Raw genomic sequence first — 21696 nt, forward strand, 5'->3', positions numbered from 1 at the left:
CGAAGCTTTGTATCTGATAAAATGATGCATAAAACCTGATTGCAATAAATGAAAAAGTATTTGATGCAATAAAGTACATTATGAGAGAAAGATCAATCAAACTTTATTTAATAACTGTAAGAGATGAACAATGTTAGCTTCTTACTTTGACAAATGTATGAACATATCTGCCAAAATAAATATCACACCAGTACATGTAAAATCCTCTGTTGTCAGTGTTTGGAAGCTATGTTTTATTTTAAGTTGTTTAGCTGAAGTTATTTTGCATGATTGGTTTGTTGTGCTGTATTATACTGCAGTCTCTTGGGCATTTGTTGGGGTAGTGCTAGAAGCCTCAGCCTTCTCCTGAGCTTGCTTCATTTTATTTCTCTGCTCTGCTTTCTGCTTCTGGACCTCTTTGAAGACCTAAGATGGATACAGAAAAACACAAGGATATAGAAAGACAAAGAAAAACTACAACCATCTGGCATTACTATATACTCACCGCCCACCTTCTTTTTTTAGAAGCATTTATGCATTTGAAACACTTTGAAGGTACACAGAGACTATAGCCTTTGCATCTGTTACCATGCAGTTTTAATAACCTTCTACCAACTCTTCATTTTATGATGGTTAGAAACTAACCACTGATGATGCCGGTAGAATATTTTTTGGGAGGTGGTTTACTCTCAACCCAGCAATGACATTAATGCACATACAAGTTCCAGAAACACTGTTCTAATGTTCTTGATACAGTCATACAGAGCAACACTACCATGCTGCCAATATGTCAAAGCTGTCTTATCTGCCTGCCAAATAATATTCAGTTGGTTAGAGTCCCTTAGACAGGAACTGACCAATAATGAAGAGGGCAGAGCATGGCTAACTAATTGTACTCTGCAAAAGATGGGATACAAATTGTAATTGTATACCTATAAAAAGATCATACAAGTTGTAGCTAATAAATAAGTGTGTGTAGGTTGGTGTTCTAATCAAGTGACTAGTAAGTATAGAGTATTAAAACTTGATGCACTGTGGGTTTTCAATGCCTATGAAGAATTACAGGGATACTGTAACTTTGTACTACTTTGCAGCAGTATAAAGAAGTGGGCCCCCAGTTGTAATGCAAAGGAAAAGTCATTTTTGTGCAATACCTTGATACATAGCGCTTTCTTAGCCAACCAGCGCCGCGTGGCTCGTCTACAATACTCTGGAGGGAAAGTGTATGTGATGTCCAGCTCATGGCAGACTTTCTCAAATGCATCATAGTGGGTCCTTCTCAGGAATTTTAGCAGTTTCTTCCTCTGGTCAGTGCTCATCAGCATCCATCTCTTGTTAGCTTTGTCCTGAAACAATAAGCAACATTAGATAAATGAGTGATGGCTATGAAAAGAATGTGAAAATGATTCCTTCCACCTTTCGCTTTCTGTTACATGCACGTGCACACAGTATTACAAGAGATGCAATCAGCTTTACATTGGGGAATCCAAGAGAAGGCTTGCTGATTGTTTTGATAAAGACCTTCAGAAAATGAAGGATTTGTTGTTTCTATTGGCAAGGCATTTTAATACTAATGGACTCTGCATTAATAACATATCTGTGTGCATTGACAGTTGTTGCTATGGCAGCAATGAAGTTAGTAAACTCAAAGAAAAAGAACTGATCTACACTCTCTGAACCCCATTGAATGAATGTTATGATTTAAACCTCTATTAATATAAACTTTTTCTTTCTTCTATAAATTCATGTTGCACTTTGCTTGCACAGCTGTAGGACCTCTGTCTGAAATGTCCTGTTTCTCTGGAAGCCTTGTGTACTACAATTTTAAAATCTCTCTATCTATATATGTATATCCACACATACACACGCGCACACACACACACACTCACATACATACTCTCTGAGAAGTTGGTGCACAGGATATCCTGCGAGGGTGTTAAGAGGATGGTCTGTGCAATGACACCTTTAATAAATGTGTAATAGAGAGAAAAGATCATGTGTGTTCTCTGTTACATACCTTAGGGTGCTTCTGCAAGTGCTCCTGGAAGTTACGAATTCGTGCTGTCAATACAGCGACTATAATGCCAACCAAAAAAAGTCAACAAAGTCAGACTGAGATTGCAGAGGTTAAGCTTAGGTTAACTCAAGGAGAAAAAAAGAGGAACATACCCTTAACTTCTGTTGAGCTGCGGTCATTTTCATCTCGCTGGACCTTTGCAATCAGCTGTTCCTCTTTCAGACGCAGTTTATCTCTCTGGATATAATGAAAATAACATAATTTAATGACGCATGGAAAACTGGATAAAAATAATCAATGAAAAGGACAGCGTATAAATACTAGGGCAGCTACAACACAATAAGATTAACAAAAGGGAAATGCACCAAAAAACATCAAAATATGTTAAAAGCAAAAGGTCATACGTGGCTTCCAAGTTCCAGTGAGAGAAGTCTTTTGACCACATCATCAACTCTGAAAACACATAAAATTGGCTATGTGTATGACACAGAAGGGAAGCACTGTGGATTCAGTCACATAAATGAAGCATACAGTTCTTTTAGTTCAGAGCCAGGTATTTCTGCAAATGACAGAATAAGACATTACAAATTTATTTGTCTAACATTTTTCTTCACAGAATCCCATCAGAAAATGTACAATAATTTACAATTAATGTAAATGCATAGTATATGTTGTAATCATATACAGCACTCAATTTTAAAAAGCATCTACTGACTTTGTATATTGTGATGAGGCAGTACTTGCCCATTCTTTTTGCTCACGCTGTGTTTCCACAAGTCCTAAGAAAATGACCTCTCCTTGCTACTGAAAACATTCCCATTTGAGGATAAAACAAGCTCTACACTTTATGCAAAGGACAGTGCAGCCTAGCTGGTGTGTAGCGTTTGTTTTGTACAGAGAAGTATACTAATCCAGATTAATTTATAGATGTGCAATACATTACTAAATTGCACCTTTGGAGGTGACAAGTCATCCTATATCAGAAACTTTTAATGTATAAATACAAACATGACTTTAAAAATAAATGATTTCTGATTTTCAATGTACAGTCGTGGGCAAATGTTTTGAGACTAACAAATTTTGATTTTCACAAGTTTACTGCCTCAGTTTTTTGTTTATATGGTATAGTGAAGTACAATTATAAGCATTTCATAAGTTTTTAAAAACGTTTTATTGATAAATATATCCAATTTAAGCAAAGACTTAACATTTGGAGTGTTGACCCTTCTTTTTTAAGACTTCTGCATTTCACCTTAGCATACTGGATATCAGCTTCTGGGTAAAATCTTGACTTATGGCAACCCATTCTTACTTAATCAGTGTTTGGAGTTGATCACAGTTTCTGTGTTTTTGTTAGTCCACCCTCTTTCTGAGGACTGACCACAGGTTCTCAATGGGATTCAGATCTGGGGAGTTTCCTGACCATGGACTCAAAATTTCAATGTTTTGTTCTCTGAGCCACTTGGTTATCGCTTTTGCCTTGTGACATGGTGCTCCATCATGCTGGAAAACGTATTGTTCATTGTTGCTGTTGAATTGTTGGGAGAAGTTGCTCTTGGAGGATGTTTTGATACAATTCCTTATTCATGGCAGTGTTCTTAGGTAGAAGTCTTAAAAAAGAAGGGTCAACACTATAAACATTAAGCCTTTGCTTAAACTGGATGCATTTGCCAATAATAAGTGGGGAAAAAAAAACAACAACTTATGAAATGCTTATAATTGCACTTTGCTATACCATATAAACAACTGACAAAATGATCTAAAAAAAAAAAAAAAAAAAAAAAAGGCAGTAAACTTTGTAAAAACCAAAATTTGTCAATCTCCAAAAACTTTGGCCACAGCTGTGGGAAGTTGCAGATTTTCCTTTATCACATGACATCACAGGTTTTGTAAATCACCATTTAAAAAGAAAGTGAGCAGGGAAAGCACTGAAGTACTGAGGCATAGTCTACAGTTCGACAACCCAGATTAATTAAAACCTTAACCATATAGAGTACACAGCAAGATAAATACCTAAAATACAGTACTAAATTGGAGGTATATGAAGAGAAAACATACGTGTGAGCAAGTGGAACAGTAGCAAATTCAAGTTTCAGCATAGATGGGGGAAGGTCTTGTAGTTGACTCTGAAATTCTGTTTTTAAGGGAAAATAAGACAGTTAATGCACCCCACATTGCATTCAAAACACTTACAAAAGGGTTACATGATGTATTCAATTGCCAGTTTACATGGTACACTGGTGCAAGAGGGGGTGGTACCTTCAGAACATCAAATTAATCTAGGTATAAATGTTGTACCATGTGGAAATTACTGCATTGCAGTTGCTGCAAACAGGAGGGCTCAACAGTCTTATTGCATTTTACATCTTGCGTCAAACATGTTTGCCAATATCTGGCAACTCTACAGGCCACTGAAGAGATGTAAAATAGGATTACCATGTTCCTGATAACCCTTCCATCAGGATGATTCAAAAACACAGCTGGATTCATCTGCCCAGGCAACCTCTTTTCACTGCTCACCAGTCAAGCTTTTATGCTCCTTCAGCTCCCCTCCAATCCCCAAACTCTAGTCACTGGTAGTAATATTAATTCTTGATAAACCCTTAAAATGGTTGTGTTTGAAAAGCCCAAGATGACAGGTGTTTGGGAGATACCATAACCTTACTGCATAGTGCCAACAACCATACCACATTTAAAGTTAATCAAGTCACTCATTTTGACCAGTTCAACACCAAACTAAACAATACCTGATGGTAGAAACACTGGTCTGCTAAATTTACACCACATTTTGTCACATGTACAATGTGTGAAAGATCGGTGTGGGGGTGGGGTGGGTTATCAAATAAAGAAGCAATACAATGCAGACTTGATTAATTTCATGGTCTTTACCTTGCTTTTTTTGTACTGCACGTGCATAATGTCTCACTGGCTGAATGGTGAGGGCTTCATTATCTAAAAAAGAATAACCAAAGAGCTTTAATGAAATGCATCAGCATTCACAAGTAGACAAAACTTGTTGATTCCTTTAATCTTATTTATATTATTACAAACGTCATGCTGATGCAAGGTGCAATTAGCATAAAATCCTAAATCAACCTAGCATCCACTACAAAATCTAAACTGAACGTAAAAACATGACTTTTGAAATTTAGGCTGACACAGTCATCTCAGAAACAACACTTAAGAAAAACAGGTCATCGAGGTAGGGGGTTGGTGGAAATAACTTGATAGCCACATCCTTTCCAAACACAACAGTGAAGCTTGCAAATGAACCCTGTGTAATGAAGAGTGTATCTCTATATAGGTAAACACACACTGCTTTAAATAACTACATAATTAATGCATACACACAGATATTATGTAGGATCTTTTTAAATTATAATTCACAAACATCCTGAAATAAAAATTAAACACATCTGTTAATTTTTTAGATAGCAGAACAGTTTGCAGTTACCAAACTAATACATTCACCAGTCAGCTTATTAGAAAGGCTTTTCTTAAACTTACTGGCCACTTCAGCAGGTTGGTTACACCCATCCTAAAAAGTGTAGTTAGAGACTACAGCTCATCTGTTGTACTGCAGACACGCTCAGCCACACTACCATACTTACCCTTATTTGGTTTCTGACCATGCTGCCTGCAACAGATATAAATAATGTTGGTCTGTTTGAGATCTATTAGTCTATTCGCCAGGGTTCTAGGACGGATCAGTGCCACTACTGGACTGAGTGGTTTTCTACCTAAAAATATCCAGCCAACAGACCATTCAGGTGCCACTACCAGACAGAGTGATTTTCTACCCCAAAATATCCATCCAACAGACCATTAATGAAGCACTAGAGAATGCATCATGAACAGAGGACACATTATGCATGGCCAAACTAGGCTGTAGTCTAGAAATATAAGCCTACGAAATGTAGCGACCTATGAGGTTCTAATAAAAATAATTTTTAATGACGAGACCTGCGACTGTACATTTCTATATGTCGAACATTATGTGGTCTTGTCTCGTGCCGAACGTCTCTAGCATCCAATACGTAAGCAGAGCCCCCTAATGGCATACAGCTTCATTTTATACAAAATTACAATTTAACTAGCCAATTAGCTAACCTAGCTAATTTAGTCGTTTAAAATGTGGCGTCATATACTAAAACAAAAAACATAGCTAGCTTAGCTAACTAGCTAATGCTACCTATCTAGCGTTAGCTAATTTAGCTAACTACATTTGTCTCGCACTTTACTAGAAACAAACACGATCTTATCTGCATATAAAACTACCTAGACCACAAATCTAAAGATAAAAAGACTAGATTATATGGTGTCCTGTTTAAAGTTGCGTAACGTTATACAGACAAGGCAGATAGCCGGATATCGCTACTTTAACAGTTAAACACACATCAGGAAGTGTAGATAGCTAATGCTATCTAACCTAGGTTAGTAGCAAAAACCCCGACTAATTAAATAAGTAATTTAATAAACGATACAAATTTAAGGCATAAAGATTAACACAGTGATTGCTTCAATGTAACGTAATAGTGTCAACATACTTCTAATTGCATGAGTGACCATCCAGCTAAGGTTAGCATTGAATACTCCGCCCCAGCTGCCATGACCATGCCTCATTGGCATGACATTGCCGAGTTTCACGCCTGAAAATAGATTCCATGTTCGTAAAATCACCGCTGTTAATTTCATTGTTTTTTTCAAAAACATTGTCTTCACAGACGTCAGCCTCCTTTATACGTTTTCTCACACTTGAAGGAGATAATTGCATTCAAAAACGTTTGCCCCTCAATGTACAGAGAACGCCAGCTCGTCAAACATTCTTCTTCAGTCTTTCGAGGAGGCAAACCAACGATACATGAATTACTGCCGCCACCACCTGTCCGATAAATCCAAGGTAAAATAATATCCAAGTCTCTTAAGGTATGGAGGTTTTTAAATGTAATTCATTTACTTTCAAAATTATATTTATCTATATGTTATTTCATTTATTTTTTATAACAATGTCGCAATAAATACCTGGAAAAATGATTACATACTTGACATTTAAATATCAAATTATCAGATTATATTCGTCCTTCTTAGTACAGGTACACCGGTCAATAATAAAGATAAATAAAATTAAAATTGTATGGTTTAATACACATTCGTATTCAAGCTAAAACTACTGATTGCACATAGTAAAGCAATTCACTTGTTTTTCCTTCGGACAGTAGTTGGGACAACATCTGCAACAGAAAGGTTACGTAGCTGGCTAACAAGCGCTATCTATCTAAACTCTAGTTAAAGAAAGCAACTATAACTAACAGCTAGCTAACCTAGCTATCTTTTGGGTTTTTTATAAAAATAAAAAAAATAAAAAAAACCCCGCTGCTAAACTAATTACATGGCAGTGGTGTTTATTTCAGGTAGATAAGTACGTTGTAGATAAGTACGGGATTTAATGAGTGATATATTGTGTAAAATAACTGCATTTTTATAAACGTTTTTTTTCTAAACATTATTGGGAATGACAAGATGGCGGCGCTGTAGCTTCATTACGTCATTATAAAGCCAATAATTTATTATAGATGAGTGAACAGATATCTTGTATTCCATTATAATGTGTTAGCTTCATCTTTTAGAATAACCCCACCACTTCTCTTTCAAATCACATTACTCCTGTGATTTCTGGAATATTGCTTATATAATATTATTATTATTATCTTCAATTATATAATTCATATAATTCTTGTAAATTGTATTACTTTTATTAGTTGTATCAACCAATTTATGTTTCATTGCACAGTAGAAACAATTTGTCCAAATAGCTAATTGGCTTCCCAACCAACATTGCCTGGAATTCAAATTAATTTCTGTAATCTCTATGGTCTGGAGTTGTGTCTGTAACAATTTTGGATTACATTTACTGTGCAATAAGTGAGTGGAACTATTATAGACAAGTTAGGTTTAAAACAATGTTCTTAGGAATTGTCCAGTTTTCTAAGCCTGAACTGTTCTTACATATGGACTGATCAGTTCTGTAACATTTTAAATTAAATACTAACATGCTATAAATCATAAGTAAGCAACTACAATTTATTTTTATAAAATGTTCACTTGGGCCAAATATATGATCAGCTTCATTTTTAAGAATTTCTTTATGGCAAACATCAATATAAGCCAAATTAGTAAGTAAGTAAATAAGTACAATTTCTTTATATTTAAAACCAAAGTTCTTTACAATCAATGAACTGGTTTGTACCACTATCAGTTCTGTACCCACCATCCAAATTCAGAAGAAGCACTAATGTTACTACACACAGTCCTCAATCAGCATAACACATCAACAGTTACTGAAAGCCATTTGCTAAAAATACATGTTAAGCTTGTAATTAAAAACAATTACTCAAAATGCTTGCTTACACCAGCTGGTAGACAGTAGTTTTGGTGCAACAACAAAGGCACGACCCTTTATCTTAAGGTGAGACCATCGGACAATCAGAAGTGTGAAGCTGACCTTAGAGATATTGCTGGATCATATAGGCAAAGCATGTCCATAATATATGTAGGGGACAGTCCATTTAATGCTATAAAAACAATCAAAGCCACATTGTATTGGATTCTGAAATAAACTGAAAGCCAATGTAGGCACACTGAGTGTAGAGAAATTTGATCTCTTTTCTTTATATCTGTTAAAATAGTATGGCAGTAGTTTGTTCTAGTTTATAATGAACAAGATACATTTAATTAACACCAAGATCCAGCATTACAGTAATCCAATAAGGATGCAACAAAGGTATCAATTACTTTTCTTATATTAGATGTTGTACAGAATGACCTAAGGTTCTCCTTAGCAAGAAAAAGCAAAAGCTGTTCCTAACTAACATTGATTTATTTATCCAATTTTAACTCAGTCAAAATAATCTTACGAAGAATCGTTTACCAAGAACTGTGTTTTAACAAAGCGTGGTACAGAGACTAGATTTCCGAGAAAGCTCACACAGGCTGTAAGAGAATCATATATAAAAGAACCCCTTCATTTTAGTAATTCTAGCTGTAAAAAGCTGTTGGCCCTCCCTTACATTTTTTTTTTTTTTCAGAGAAAAAATGAGCACATTAAGCCCTTTTTCCCCCCACATTACAGATTGGCAGGATTTAGGGAAGATATAAATGCACATCATATGCAAAAAATAACAATAAAATAAAATGTCATCTTTATACATGATGTTATTTTTGTTTTACACACACACACACACACACACACACACACACACACACACACACACACACACACACACACATATGTGTGTGTGTGTGTGTGTGTGTGTATGTATGTATGTATATATATATATATATATATATATATATATATATATATATATATATATATATATATATATATATATATAGTTTGTGTGTGTGTGTGTGTGTGTGAGTGAGAGAGAGAGAAAGAGTCAAAATTGTAGTGACAAGAAACAGGACATTTTGGACAGAGGATGTTGATCAGTTGTGCAGTTGTACTTTGCTTTGCATAACTGATGAATGACCTCTGTCCAAAACAGATGGCTAAATGTACAATAAAATAATATATAATACAATATACAATTCAAACACAGAAAAAAATTATTACAGTCTGATACAGATTGGAAATGTAGGCATACATGTGCACAGTGGCATGCACGGCTGATGTTAACACTGGCTGGGATAAATTTTGGCTACAGTGCACAGCATATCACAGACTTGCTTGCCTCAAAACAAAATTATGGTGGGATGATTAAATAAATCAAATTGTACAGGTCACTGAATGGTCTGATGGTGTAACAGGACAATCATGTGGCATGTTCCAAATGCTATGCTATGAACATTAATGGTAACCACAGAGGTTTCTACCAGTATCTGGGAAGTTGCAGTCTTTTTTGCAGATGCATTTCTATTGTAAATGTTGAGATGCTTGTGACCAAAGACTGACCAAAGACAATCTCAGTCAACAAAGGCATTTAATTTTAACTTATTTGCCCTTGCTAGCATACACAGTGTGCTATTAATATCTAAATAACAGCTTGTGCTGAGGGTAGTGACTGTGAACACTGCAACTAAAGGTCATGTATTGTTGCAACATCCACTTTCCAAAACAAACTACTGAAACTTTATATACACAGCCTACTGTTTGAATAATATGGTGAATGTGATGTCCTGCAGGTTGCCTTAAATCATCAGCAATGAGCCACATTTCATAGATTGTTGCTGCTAAATTTGATACACCCATAAAGAAAATGAAGGTGTTTCTATTTCACAATAAAGTGTACATATTGTATAAGGTTCCAAAGTCCTAAATGACTTAAATTTCAACAACTAATATTTCCTAACTACACTTTTACATATGACAGTAAAATCAGTGAAGACTTTTGAATTTAGGCTTAATTCTGAGTCTCTAAGGATCTGAGCATAGGAAAATCTTCCAAAAGTGAACCCTTTATTTGTACAGTTTTTAAATTCTCCTCACAAGTAGAAAAGTGATCAACTTCAGAGACATTCACTTTGGGGCACATCTTGAATGGAAGAGGACTAGAAGGTTCCTCTTCCCCCAGGAGAGGTTGTGTTGAGTCAGAACGCAAGTAGGCTGGTGGAGGGACAGGCTGGCTCCGATATGGACCAGCAAAGACAACAGTAGCATAAGGTACAGACTCATTCATTTGCCCTGAGTTATAGGTTCTTGAATCATGTGACGAGTCAGTGTGGCCTTCATCAGCTTTGCACCTATCATATGTCCATTTGCTACTCTTGAGTTTCTTATCTACTTTCCAAAGCTCACTTTCAGATGAGCTCAGAAGACTAAAATGGGAAAGATATACCAGCACAGGTTCCTTGACCTCTTTAAAGGTGGGTATATCCTTTGGAGGAAAAATATGGCACATATAAATGACCTATATTATGGCTACATTATGAATATTATTGCCTTGAATTATGCTATAAAGAAAAATGGTTAGAAATATACATTTTTGAAAAATTCTAGTTACGTTCAGTTTACAGAAGCGTTAAGACAAGTTAGAAAAATTAGGCAAAAGCAAAATTAAATGACTAACGTCTTACCATCGTGCACTTGTGTTTGTGAAATATATTTTAGGCACTTGGATTTTGTAGTGATTTGCTAATTGCAGTTATGACAATTTTAAAAACAACAGAAAAATTGAAGTGACAACGTGATATAGTTCTGGAGCAAAAATGGACATACCAGCAGTGAATCAGTTGTGGTCCATTTTTTAATACTGCTGTTGGCTGGATCAGGTATCATTGGCCACAGGAATTTCTTCAAGCTGTGAGAGAAACAGTGTTGTACTCTCAAATGGCTCTCAGAATCACAGAGCATAAAGGATCTATTGATATACACTTTAGAGACTCACCATTCATTTTTACTGAAACAGGCAAATACACCAATGAAAAGAAGTATCAACCCAACACATGCTGGGACCAGAAACAAAACTATTTCAAAGGAATCTGAAAAACATGTTTATAATTCCATGAGTCACTGAATATCAAAAGGTAATAATCTTTAAAAAAGGTAATTAATTAAAACAAATTAATTAATATAAGGTAATTGATCTATAAAAAGCATAATAAAGTCAGGTATCATCAGGTACCAATAACTGGGGCTTGCATTGTGACAATGGATCCATTTAGACTTCCTCCATTTGTGCTAGTCATAAGGAGGAATTCATACATGGAGAAAGGATGGAGATCTTTCAGAACCACACTTGTCTGTGTGCCCTCAATATCTATAACTGAGTGATAAAGACATACCACAGTCAGTGGAAGAACTGTTTTATAGGAAATAACAAGCAACAAGATTTTAAAATACCTCTGGTGTTGTTCTTTTCATCCCAGTAGAAAACCTTATAGCCAGTAATGAATCCATTCTTTTCTTGCAATGGGATTTCATCCCAGGAAAGCTCAATATATGGTCTAAACTCTCTAAACTTCAGCTTTGGAGATACAGAAGGGGCTAAGATAATAGAAAACTGCATTAGGCTACTAAAATAGCTTTTTTATTTTGTAATAATAAAAACTGAAACACACTTCCAATGAATTCATAGCAAAACTAGGTCCACTAGAGGGAAGTATTGTATCATTATCTAGTTTATTGTTCTGCACACTTTACATGATCAGTTTGTTATGCTGCGGTCACAATTTTAGGTGAGACTAACCTTTCTCTTTTGTGTATGCCATGACAGTGGAGGACTGACCAATACCTTCTTTATACTTAGCATATACAGAAAATTCATAGGGTTTGTAAGGCTCAAGTCCTAAAATGTAATATCAAAACTATGTTTAATATGCATATGTATAGTTGGTGAACAAAAATGAACTGTCTTAAAAATAATTTGAATTTGTACTTTACCCGATACTACCAAACTGGTCTGATTTTTGTCCAGAATTTCGAACGAGATGGAATCAGAGATTGCCTCCCATGATGCTTTCCACTCTAGCACATAGCCAGTAATGAGTGGAGAAGGGCTTACCCATTCTATAAGCACTGACTCTTCAGATTCTGGTAAAACATGTAAATAACGGACAGGGTCCAATTCTGGAAAAGAGACAGACTGATGAATCAAAATCCCAACAAACCTATATTCAGTTACTCATATTTGCTCTGGAAATATACATTTTAGTTATAGAGAATGGACAACATTAGTCTAACACAAATATAAGATAGGCAAAAGGCAATGTGTCTAAGTGCACTAGCTACCTTTTCGCCTGTACACAGCCACCTCTGTTGAGCTAGATTTTCCTGCTGTGTTCATGGCTGAGAGGGAGACCTTACTGACACCTACAGGGAGCTGGAAGGAGCAGTGCTGCAACTCTGTGACACACACACTCTCCTTCTTTTTGGGTGTCCTCATGTATGACACGATGTAAGACAGATTCATACTGTTGGCACGGAACTGCAACGATGGCTGACATAGACAGAGTGTTACATGCCACCTGCACATCTTACAAAGCATTGCCATATAATGACTGATCATTTAATTTTTGAAGTTGTTTAGATTATACATGATATTCCATGGAAATAGACACTTTGGAAAATAAAATGCATAACACATCTTAATGCATTTGGTCTATCACAACCACACTGGTTCAGTTATTAAATTCACTGGGGGTTGCTAATAATCTAAAATATAAAAATTGATGGGTTCATATAAGACATCTTTGCTCCATTAGCCAGTGCAACTCTTTAGAAACAGCTCTGTGAGGTGTTTTATTTGTTCGGTTCTCACCTTCCAAAGCAACTGTGCCATGTAATGTTTGTTTACTGGGGGCCCGAGTAGCTTTAGCCATGTGACTAGTCGGCCAGTAGGAGCTGAAAAGAGATCGGTCGTTTCAACACACACAACTGTACATCAAGGTTTTTGGCAATTTTCAAGCAGTGCTGGTGTTTAAGTGGGGTTTTTAGAGACACTATAGCATGGACTGATCTCAAAACCTCTTAAAGTAAATATTTTTATTTAGAGAGAGATTTGTATTTAATAAGACAGTCATATGAGCAGTCTAAGAAAGATGTGACCAACATTCATTGATCTAGTTTGATTGCGATATGCCTATTGGTATATTCCAGCTTTACAGAAAGTAGCTGCTAAGCAAATTCACAGTATAAAATTTTATACTCAATATTTTATACTCAAATGAAAAGGATGCTTAAATTCACATCCACCAACTTGTCCCTTCAGTTTCTTGCAGGGATTTCTTAATCTTTCCTTGAGATTTCTGAGGTAGATTCTATTGGCTAGTCCATATGTCAAGCACTGGTACTGCTATGTCACATTGATAAGAGGGTTTTGACTTTAACAACTGCCAAAGGGAGGTGACTGACCAAGCATAAAAGCAGCCCTTGCTACACAAAAGGTACTTCAACAGAAGCTGACAGAAGGTTTTTCAGGCTTTATGTTACAGTAAAATATCTAGTTATAGCAAGACTAACTGCAAACGTTGTCATTGCTTTCTACAAAAACTTCAGACCAACACTTCATAACCACCCATCTCTCCCCCAAGAGATATAACAGGCAAAAAAGAATCTTAAGTACCCTTCATAGGTGTAGTAGCCTTTGTGGGATGACTCCACTCGCTCCATGGGCCAGTGTCATACCTCACCCTCATGCTGGACTGGTAGATCATCCCATGAAGCAAACCGCACACCTCTATTGTGCTAGTAGGTCTGGCTTTCCTAGAGCTTACCTACAGAAAATAATCAGAACAGCAGAACTCAACATATACATCTGGCGTCTTACAGTCATATTTCTAATATCTACAGTTATTTTAAAGTTCTTAATCAATACATTATTGCACCTTTAGTGGCAATACAGATTCTTTTTTTTTAAATTGCCATTGGGAGTTTTATTAAGGTAAATAATTTATCTTACTTTGTGTGTTTCTGTGATGAGGCATTACAGAATGTTTGAATCATGGATGAATTCTTAAGCACTCCTACAGACTCAAATCTGAATAAACTTTAAACTGAATAAACATATTATATATGTGCTACTAATTTTATTAAGAGTACTATACTTATGTAATATATATAAATAGTGTCACACTCCAGTATACACCCACCAACCATGCTTCTCAATCACTTCCCCATGCCAAATCACTCACTTATTTATTGATTGCTTGCACCTGTTTCCTGTCACACCACTGGATCTTACCACCAGTATTCTGCATTAGCCTCCATAGAGACATATGCTTTGCTCTTGTCCATGCTTCTACTGAGGTCTTTGTGTTGTTTTAATACTTTTTCTTTGTTTGTGTAATAAATCTGCTTCCAACCTGCCCTCATACCTTGCTCCTCTCTTGCAGTCATATCACATATAGGTGACATTCAGAAAGAACTGATAATTGCAACACATACAATCTAAAGATAAAAATGGCAACAACCATGATTCCAAATAATCCTGGAGGGAAGTGCCCTTGTGGAACAAAGGTTTTTCCAGAAGAGACAGAGAATGGGCCTAACCAGTATTCAGCATTTTCAAAATTGTTTCTACAAAATAATATTAATATCAATGTGTTGACAGGGATATTAAACCATACTGTATGTGTGAAAATAACTGAAATATGTGTTAACAAAGATAAATGACCTGCTCTCTGTCCAAAACTTTGCCGTCCATAGGTTTAAGTCTTATCTCCACAAGTAGGGACCTAGTAATCCAGCCCTGGGTCTGTGAGAGTCTCCAACAGTGCTCTAGGCATCCAAACTTTCCTGTTCCAACTCTTTGAATTTGTGGAGCATCCAGCTTAGCTATAAAAGAAACACATGACATGACAGGAGTTGCTGAATATGATCACATCCAAAATTAGGAGTAACTTGAAAAGGTGTCACTTTATAGGCCAGAATGCCTTTTCGCTTTATTTGTGCACATAAGTGCCAGTTGAACCTGTTTTCATGGGCCACAGTTCCTGGGTTTCAGATGTGGAATTGCCGTAGGCATTGACTGCCATCACATAAACATGCATTGTATTAAAGAATGTGATGCCAGCACGTGGAACCCTGTAGAAGTGTTTGCCAGGTGCCGGAACATAGATAAACCTCTCAGAACCACTAAAAGAAAAGATATAATTATGTAAACAGTTTATCATTATCATTATTATTTCTCATTATTTAAACAAATGAGTAACTTTTGGTGAATGATAATTATAAATAACAGTAAAACATTAAAAACTTTTTTGTATTTTATAACTGAATACTAAGGTAAGATACAGTAGCCCAATATAGGTACCTGAATTCTATGTGTAGAGTGTAATTTGTTGGAATATCCAGCATTTTCTGACCTGGGTCCCACTTACATAACAGTGTGATTGGTTTAGTAAGATTTAATATGCAGGTCAAGTTCTGAGGGACAGGCGGGGGATCTAGAAAGAGAAATAGGATTGCAAACTGAGATGATGGCCATCTTCATAAAATTCCAATGCACAACACAACAGCACATTACGAGAAATAACTATAACTGCTTTATCATAGTCTGACAATTCACCTTTGCAGCTAGTATGACACAACAGAACTGTAAAGTGTATTACTGCATACTTATATTGCATTATGGGCAAAGAATAGAAAGTCAAGCAATTTTCCACAACAGCAATTTCCCAGTCTTACACTGAACTTCACTGACAATGGGAAATCTCCATGTAGTCCAGAATCAAAATAAAAGGTGAATGGAATGCTGGCTAGTTTACATCAGAGGAAGGTGATTCCATTTTCCCGAACTAAGGAGTATTCTTCTAATATGCACTTCATTAGATTAAATCTTTGCTCACCAGTGTGTTGGATACGGAAGCGCTGAAGGGTAACGTAAAAAAAAGAAAATAAATATTCTGCCTATTCTAGTTGCTTCAAGTTGTGTCGGAAATATCGTATTTATGAGATGAGCGTACATGATGGCCACCTCAACGTTGTATTAACTAGTGGGAAACTGATTTTTCGATAAGGCCCGACTTTCCGATTTGGGGGCGTGCCAGCAAACGTTACGGCAGATGCCGGTACAGATGCTGCTCCTACAGTAGACTGTAATTAAAAAAAATAATAATGTAAAAGCATATTAGCTCTAGTTGTGTACGTCATCTGTAGAGTTACAGTTCAAGGTTGTATACGTTTGTGCACAAATTGTGCTTATGTTGATGAGGAATAGCAACAAAGCTAAAAATGATAACCCTAAAGCGAATCCTACTTGGTCTCATTTCTTTCAATAATGCAAAATAAACTTCCTGTTTTTGATTATACAAAACAAAAGTAAAAACAAAAGGAGTTTTATCATTTTTAGATTTGTGGCATTTAGCCAACAATTTAATCCAAAGCGATTTACAATTATAACTGAGTACAACTTGAGCAATTGAGGGTTAAAGGCCTTACCACTGCCTATCATGGCGTCCATTTACCCCCGACCGAAAACCACTTGAACGCAATACGTCACTACGACGTCCCAACTAGTAAGGTGGAATTTACTAGGCAGGACTTGAAGGTAGCATAAGGTAAAGAAAGAAAATCTTGGCTAACACTTAGCATGCTAAATGCTAGTCATTAGCTTCTCTGTTTTCCCCTTATTAAAAGGAATTACAATGGGTGATGCTATGGATTAAGTAGTAATCTTATTAGGGTCAGATACATAGAAAGATCTTAGTTGCTCCTGACGGGCATTAACGATAGGAGATCATGTATAGTAGCTAACAAAAGCAATCCTTAACAAAATCCTCTGTAGTTCAAATGCACCTGCGAGTCATGAGCACTAGTAGTGTTCCAGCATAAATTGATATGAACGACTTACAAAGTAACAACACAGCTGTAGTGAAGCTACTTATTTACTGCCCGATGTATTCAGTTTTTATAGCTGAACATGACTTGAAAGATGGCTTGTACTAGACAAACGTTTTCAAAGAGTGATTCCATTTAAAGGTTACCGTTTTGCTTAGGAATTATCAACTGTGATACATCTGATAAACTGACATTATTTTATACCCGAAGACAAGAAATTTGTGGACAGCCACTGCTCGCTTAATGTACCAGATTTACTAACGCGTTCTCAGGTTTGAATGAACTTTATCTGGGATAGATAAATGTACGTGTTGTTTCTGTATTCATTTAAAACGTATGTGTGTGTGTGTGTGTGTGTGTGTATACACACACAATATGGATATGTATACTATACTTTTAAAAACATTGGGTGACGTCTGTAAATATGTCTGCAGACTTTATTGTCTATTAATTGTACTGTATAAAGTAAAAAAAAAGAAAAAAAAGAGGGAGAACCTTGACTCCAGAACACTTTTTTTCATTGCTGTTCAGGCCAGCTAGAATAGGGAGAAAACTCAAGAGCACAGTTTTACCCTTCAAGGCTTCCGTAGTTATGAGTCAGTGAATTCACATTCCAGTTTAGCTACTAAGTAAACAAATCTGAAAATATCCTTACATGATGCTTTGATCTCGAGGGCATCTACTACTTTGCAGTAATCAGATAAGCAGACATGACACTCCAGCACTGCTCTCGTGTCTGTGAAGTTGGTTATGAGGATTTCATATATCCTTGTATCCTGACTGGTCTTATTGCTATGGATTAAAATATTGTTGTAATACAGCTTCACATGAAAATCTTGGTCTTTTGTCAGTGAACATTCTTCTTTGATGTAACAGGAAGCTGCAACTTGTGAGCCAAAAGGAACCACTACAGATGGAGTGTGTAGCTCAGCACATGATGATGCTCTGACATCTTTAAGGAATAACAGATAAACATAAAGTGCAAAACTTTCATATAGACAAATAATGTTTAGGATTAAGATTTGAAATATCCATATAAAATAATATAGATATATGAAAATACATTCCATATTACAACAGCCGAGTTAACCATTACCCTTTCCCCTTCAAGTCTTGTGAAACAAAGCATTACAATAGATTTTCTCGAGAACTTGGCTATTTCAAAATATGTGGTAAAAGATATAATAGTTTTAACCTAAATGTACTTTAGCCTTATCAGCTGGATAACTGAAAATATTAATTCACAAATATTTGGTTTAACTTACAGTGAGCTGTTAAGTCAAAAGCACACAACATGTTTTTTGATTTAGTGTGTTCTCTCCATTAAACCATATAAAATGGGTAGTTTTTGGTGGTTCTTATTACATTTGTTTATGTTACAAAATGTATGAACTAATGTTACTTTGGTCACGTCCATGCCACATACAGTACAAGATCAAACACTAAATTGTTAATCACTGCAGTTATGAGGAAAAGGTATCAAGAAAGAAAAACAGAAATTCTGTTACCTGCTGTGAATAAACATGCAGTTGTCCAGAGCACAGCATGTACTAAGTTCCAACACAATGCCATTATAGCAGTATCTGTAAGCCAGTCAAAATGGATTTGGTTATTACATACTCTAGACTTTTTTATTTACTGTTTCTAAGATGTAAAAACTCCTCAAAATGGAACCACATGTATGAAAGTTAAAATGGCACATTAAAGAGGAAAGGTAGTTAGGAGCAAACCCAACAAAATCCGAAAGTTATCTTTCCGTTTAGTGGGACACTGATACTAAAATACATAAATAACAGCCAGAAAAAGGACTAAAGAGACAAATGAACAAAAATGAAAAATTCTGAGTGTAAAAAGCATACCAAGTGTAAAAAGCACTAGTCCTCTCTGGGCAGGAACAATACATGTGTAGGCTTCCTATGCTTCCATGCGGGTTGAGCAGTGTGATCTTCCTGAAAAGAGAGGGATGAGACCTTGTAAACTTGAGTCTTACTAGCTACTTCTAGGAGAGAACATTCCTCCTGTTTCTCTCTTTCTGTTAGCTATGTTGTGGTGTACCGTTAGCCCCATCCTAATACCCAGAGGCCAAACGGAGCAGGAAATGTCAGGCTGTTGTGAAACCTACTGCAAGCCACTAATCTCATCCTCACAGCTCTCTTTACTCCCCCCAGCAACAGTCCAGAAGGAGTTAATTAGTTCAATAATTTCACTGTCCATTATATCTTTAATATTTTATGGTTTATGTCATGTTTACGAGCAGCACAGATTAACAAAGGCAGGGGATGTGCTGGGAGTAGATGGGAATATCAGATGACAAGCACCAAGTTAGTACTGTGTCTCAGTGTACAAGAAAGTAATCAGTTTTAAAGGCAAAACATCTGTTGGAATACCCTAGTTAAGTTGCAGTTGAACACAATCAACCCTTGTTGTAGGCAGAGAACCCTTCCTTGCCTGAGAATATGTAAGGGTGCGTGTCTGCATATACTGTGTGTGAGTGTGCATGTGTGTGAATAGTAGAAAAATGACAGTACAGAAGTTATATTCCATTATTTCTTATCAGTAGCTCACATAAAGGCCTTCACTTCCCAGCATTTGCTTTTCAGCATTTCACCCTATTGCAGAGGCTAATTGCCTGGAGCTCCTAAATGAGCTTTGCACCCTGCTAGAGAGAGTGGAGTTATTATATTTGTAGTGATTTCTTTTTGTGAGAGCTTGGCATGTTGTTCCAGTACCATGATTTAATGTGCTTGTGAACACAAACGAGACAGGCAATTTCTCATTTTCCATTAACGAACCTCAGTATTGCTTTTGTTTTTCCTCTTGATTTGCCACCGTGCATTTATTAACTGAAAAGTTATCATATTAATGCAAATATGGCAGAGCATAACAAATGCCACATACAGAAGTAGTATTTCTGTATCTCTTCTGCCATAAATTGCTTTGCTTGTTTCCATAAAATAAATTCATAAAAATAACAAGTAATACAGAGTATGAAAATGGATGTTCTTTTGTAAATGGTTAGTGCCTAATTTTCTCTCTGTTCTCACATTTCTTAACGCATTTATTTCTCTCGGAAGTTATATGTAACTCGTATGTTCTCTTTGAAGGTATATGTAACCCTTTGTTTCTGGCCCCTGGAATGGTCTTAGGGCACACTCTACTTCAATTAAGAAATTAGGTTACAGGAAACAAGCTTTCTCTCTTCCTTTCTCGCTTCTCTCTCTTTCCCTCTCTTGTTCTCTCTCTCCCACACTCTCTATGTTGCCTATGTTTTTGAATCCCACCCCAAAATAAATCATCCAAAATATTTACTAGGCCACACTGTTCTATTTTAGAATCTAGGTCTAGTAAAATGTGATTATACAATAACTGAAGAAGAACTAAAAAATAATAATTCACAATAATTTCACATCCTCTTTTCTGATAGAGCATGTTAAATTTTACATTTAAGAATAATAATTAAAAAAAACTTAGTTTTTACTTTTATTTTATTTTAGAACTATAGCCACCATCACAAGAGCTTCTAAAAATTATCCTAAACTCTATCATTGTTATAGTAATATTTTAATGTGTTAAATTAAATTATCAGTTTTTGGTTCAAATATGGAAATTTAGAAAGTCAGCCAATCACCCATACAGCCAAAAACGGTATGATCCATGTTAACATATCATGTCATGTCATATTATATCATGGCATAACATAAATCTATCAGTTCTCACCTTTTTTGAATGAATTTGGAAGACATAGAATTCTGAAAACAGCTTTCTGTAAACATTGACAGATGTAAATGTAATCATAGATCACACTCACCACATAAAGCACCAAGGCCTGAGAGTGCTTTCATTGTCTCTAAGGGCAAGCAGACACAATCCAACTGTCTGACTCTGCTTCTGTAACCCCCCCTTTTACATTGTACCAATATAACTTAAATTGTGCATTGCCTGGAGAGAACACATGACTGTAAACTCCAGGAAAAAAAGAAGAAGAGGAAGCAAGTCTAAGACTGGCTTAACGTACATCAGAAAGAATGAAGACAATTTTTAAATGATTGCTTGATAATGAAACATATATTAAAGGAAATCTATAATCTAGAGTGTAGAGTGTCTAAAATAGCAGAGAAGCAACATTTTATATTATAATGCCTACTTTTATATATTTTTGTTCCACTGTTTGCTCAGCCAGTTTTAAAGTCTTTTAACTATTTAACTAATAAGAACTATTGATTGTTAAATAATGCCACATTAAACCTTTATTGTTGTATGGCTTTATCTGTTTAGATGTATTTTTCTGTTGTAACATCAATTTGTTTTTACAAAAAATATTTCTCACATATAATTAATCTTTAAAAAAATCTTTATATTCACTGAAATGTAAAATTCACTCACATTTCAGTAAACATAATCTATTGTTACTATACACACACAT

General features: G+C 35.8%; 2 protein-coding genes across 4 annotated transcripts; both read right to left on the reverse strand.

The window, feature by feature from the left end:
• Positions 1-78: 78 nt before the first annotated feature.
• On the reverse strand, positions 79-6849 carry mrps15 (mitochondrial ribosomal protein S15). 2 transcript variants are annotated; one of them, XM_027011077.3, is made up of 10 exons: positions 6544-6849; positions 5608-5633; positions 5504-5534; positions 4886-4948; positions 4055-4130; positions 2401-2449; positions 2149-2233; positions 1997-2055; positions 1134-1325; positions 79-405 (listed from the first exon to the last, which is right to left on the reverse strand). In XM_027011077.3, the coding sequence occupies exons 1-10, from the start codon at positions 6707-6709 to the stop codon at positions 289-291; spliced, it is 864 nt and encodes a 287-aa protein (XP_026866878.2). In that variant the 5' UTR covers positions 6710-6849; the 3' UTR covers positions 79-288. The 2 variants fall into 2 exon arrangements, with proteins under 2 accessions (XP_026866878.2, XP_026866879.2); XM_027011078.3 differs by lacking the exons at positions 5504-5534; positions 5608-5633 and having other exon boundaries at positions 6544-6846.
• Positions 6850-8056: 1207 nt separating this feature from the next.
• Positions 8057-21220, reverse strand: csf3r (colony stimulating factor 3 receptor). Of its 2 annotated transcripts, XM_027011072.3 has the most exons (17): positions 21082-21220; positions 19133-19222; positions 18782-18856; positions 17929-18225; positions 15748-15880; positions 15406-15569; positions 15109-15269; positions 14059-14209; positions 13255-13337; positions 12726-12933; positions 12378-12563; positions 12184-12282; positions 11838-11981; positions 11620-11760; positions 11383-11476; positions 11214-11295; positions 8057-10872 (listed from the first exon to the last, which is right to left on the reverse strand). In XM_027011072.3, the coding sequence occupies exons 3-17, from the start codon at positions 18843-18845 to the stop codon at positions 10399-10401; spliced, it is 2481 nt and encodes an 826-aa protein (XP_026866873.2). In that variant the 5' UTR covers positions 18846-18856; positions 19133-19222; positions 21082-21220; the 3' UTR covers positions 8057-10398. The 2 variants fall into 2 exon arrangements, with proteins under 2 accessions (XP_026866873.2, XP_081551979.1); XM_081695853.1 differs by lacking the exon at positions 12184-12282.
• Between the last annotated feature and the right edge of the window lie 476 nt (positions 21221-21696).

This window comes from Electrophorus electricus, chromosome 14, assembly GCF_041902795.1.
Source record: "Electrophorus electricus isolate QZ-2024a chromosome 14, ASM4190279v1, whole genome shotgun sequence".
Lineage (NCBI taxonomy): Eukaryota > Metazoa > Chordata > Actinopteri > Gymnotiformes > Gymnotidae > Electrophorus > Electrophorus electricus.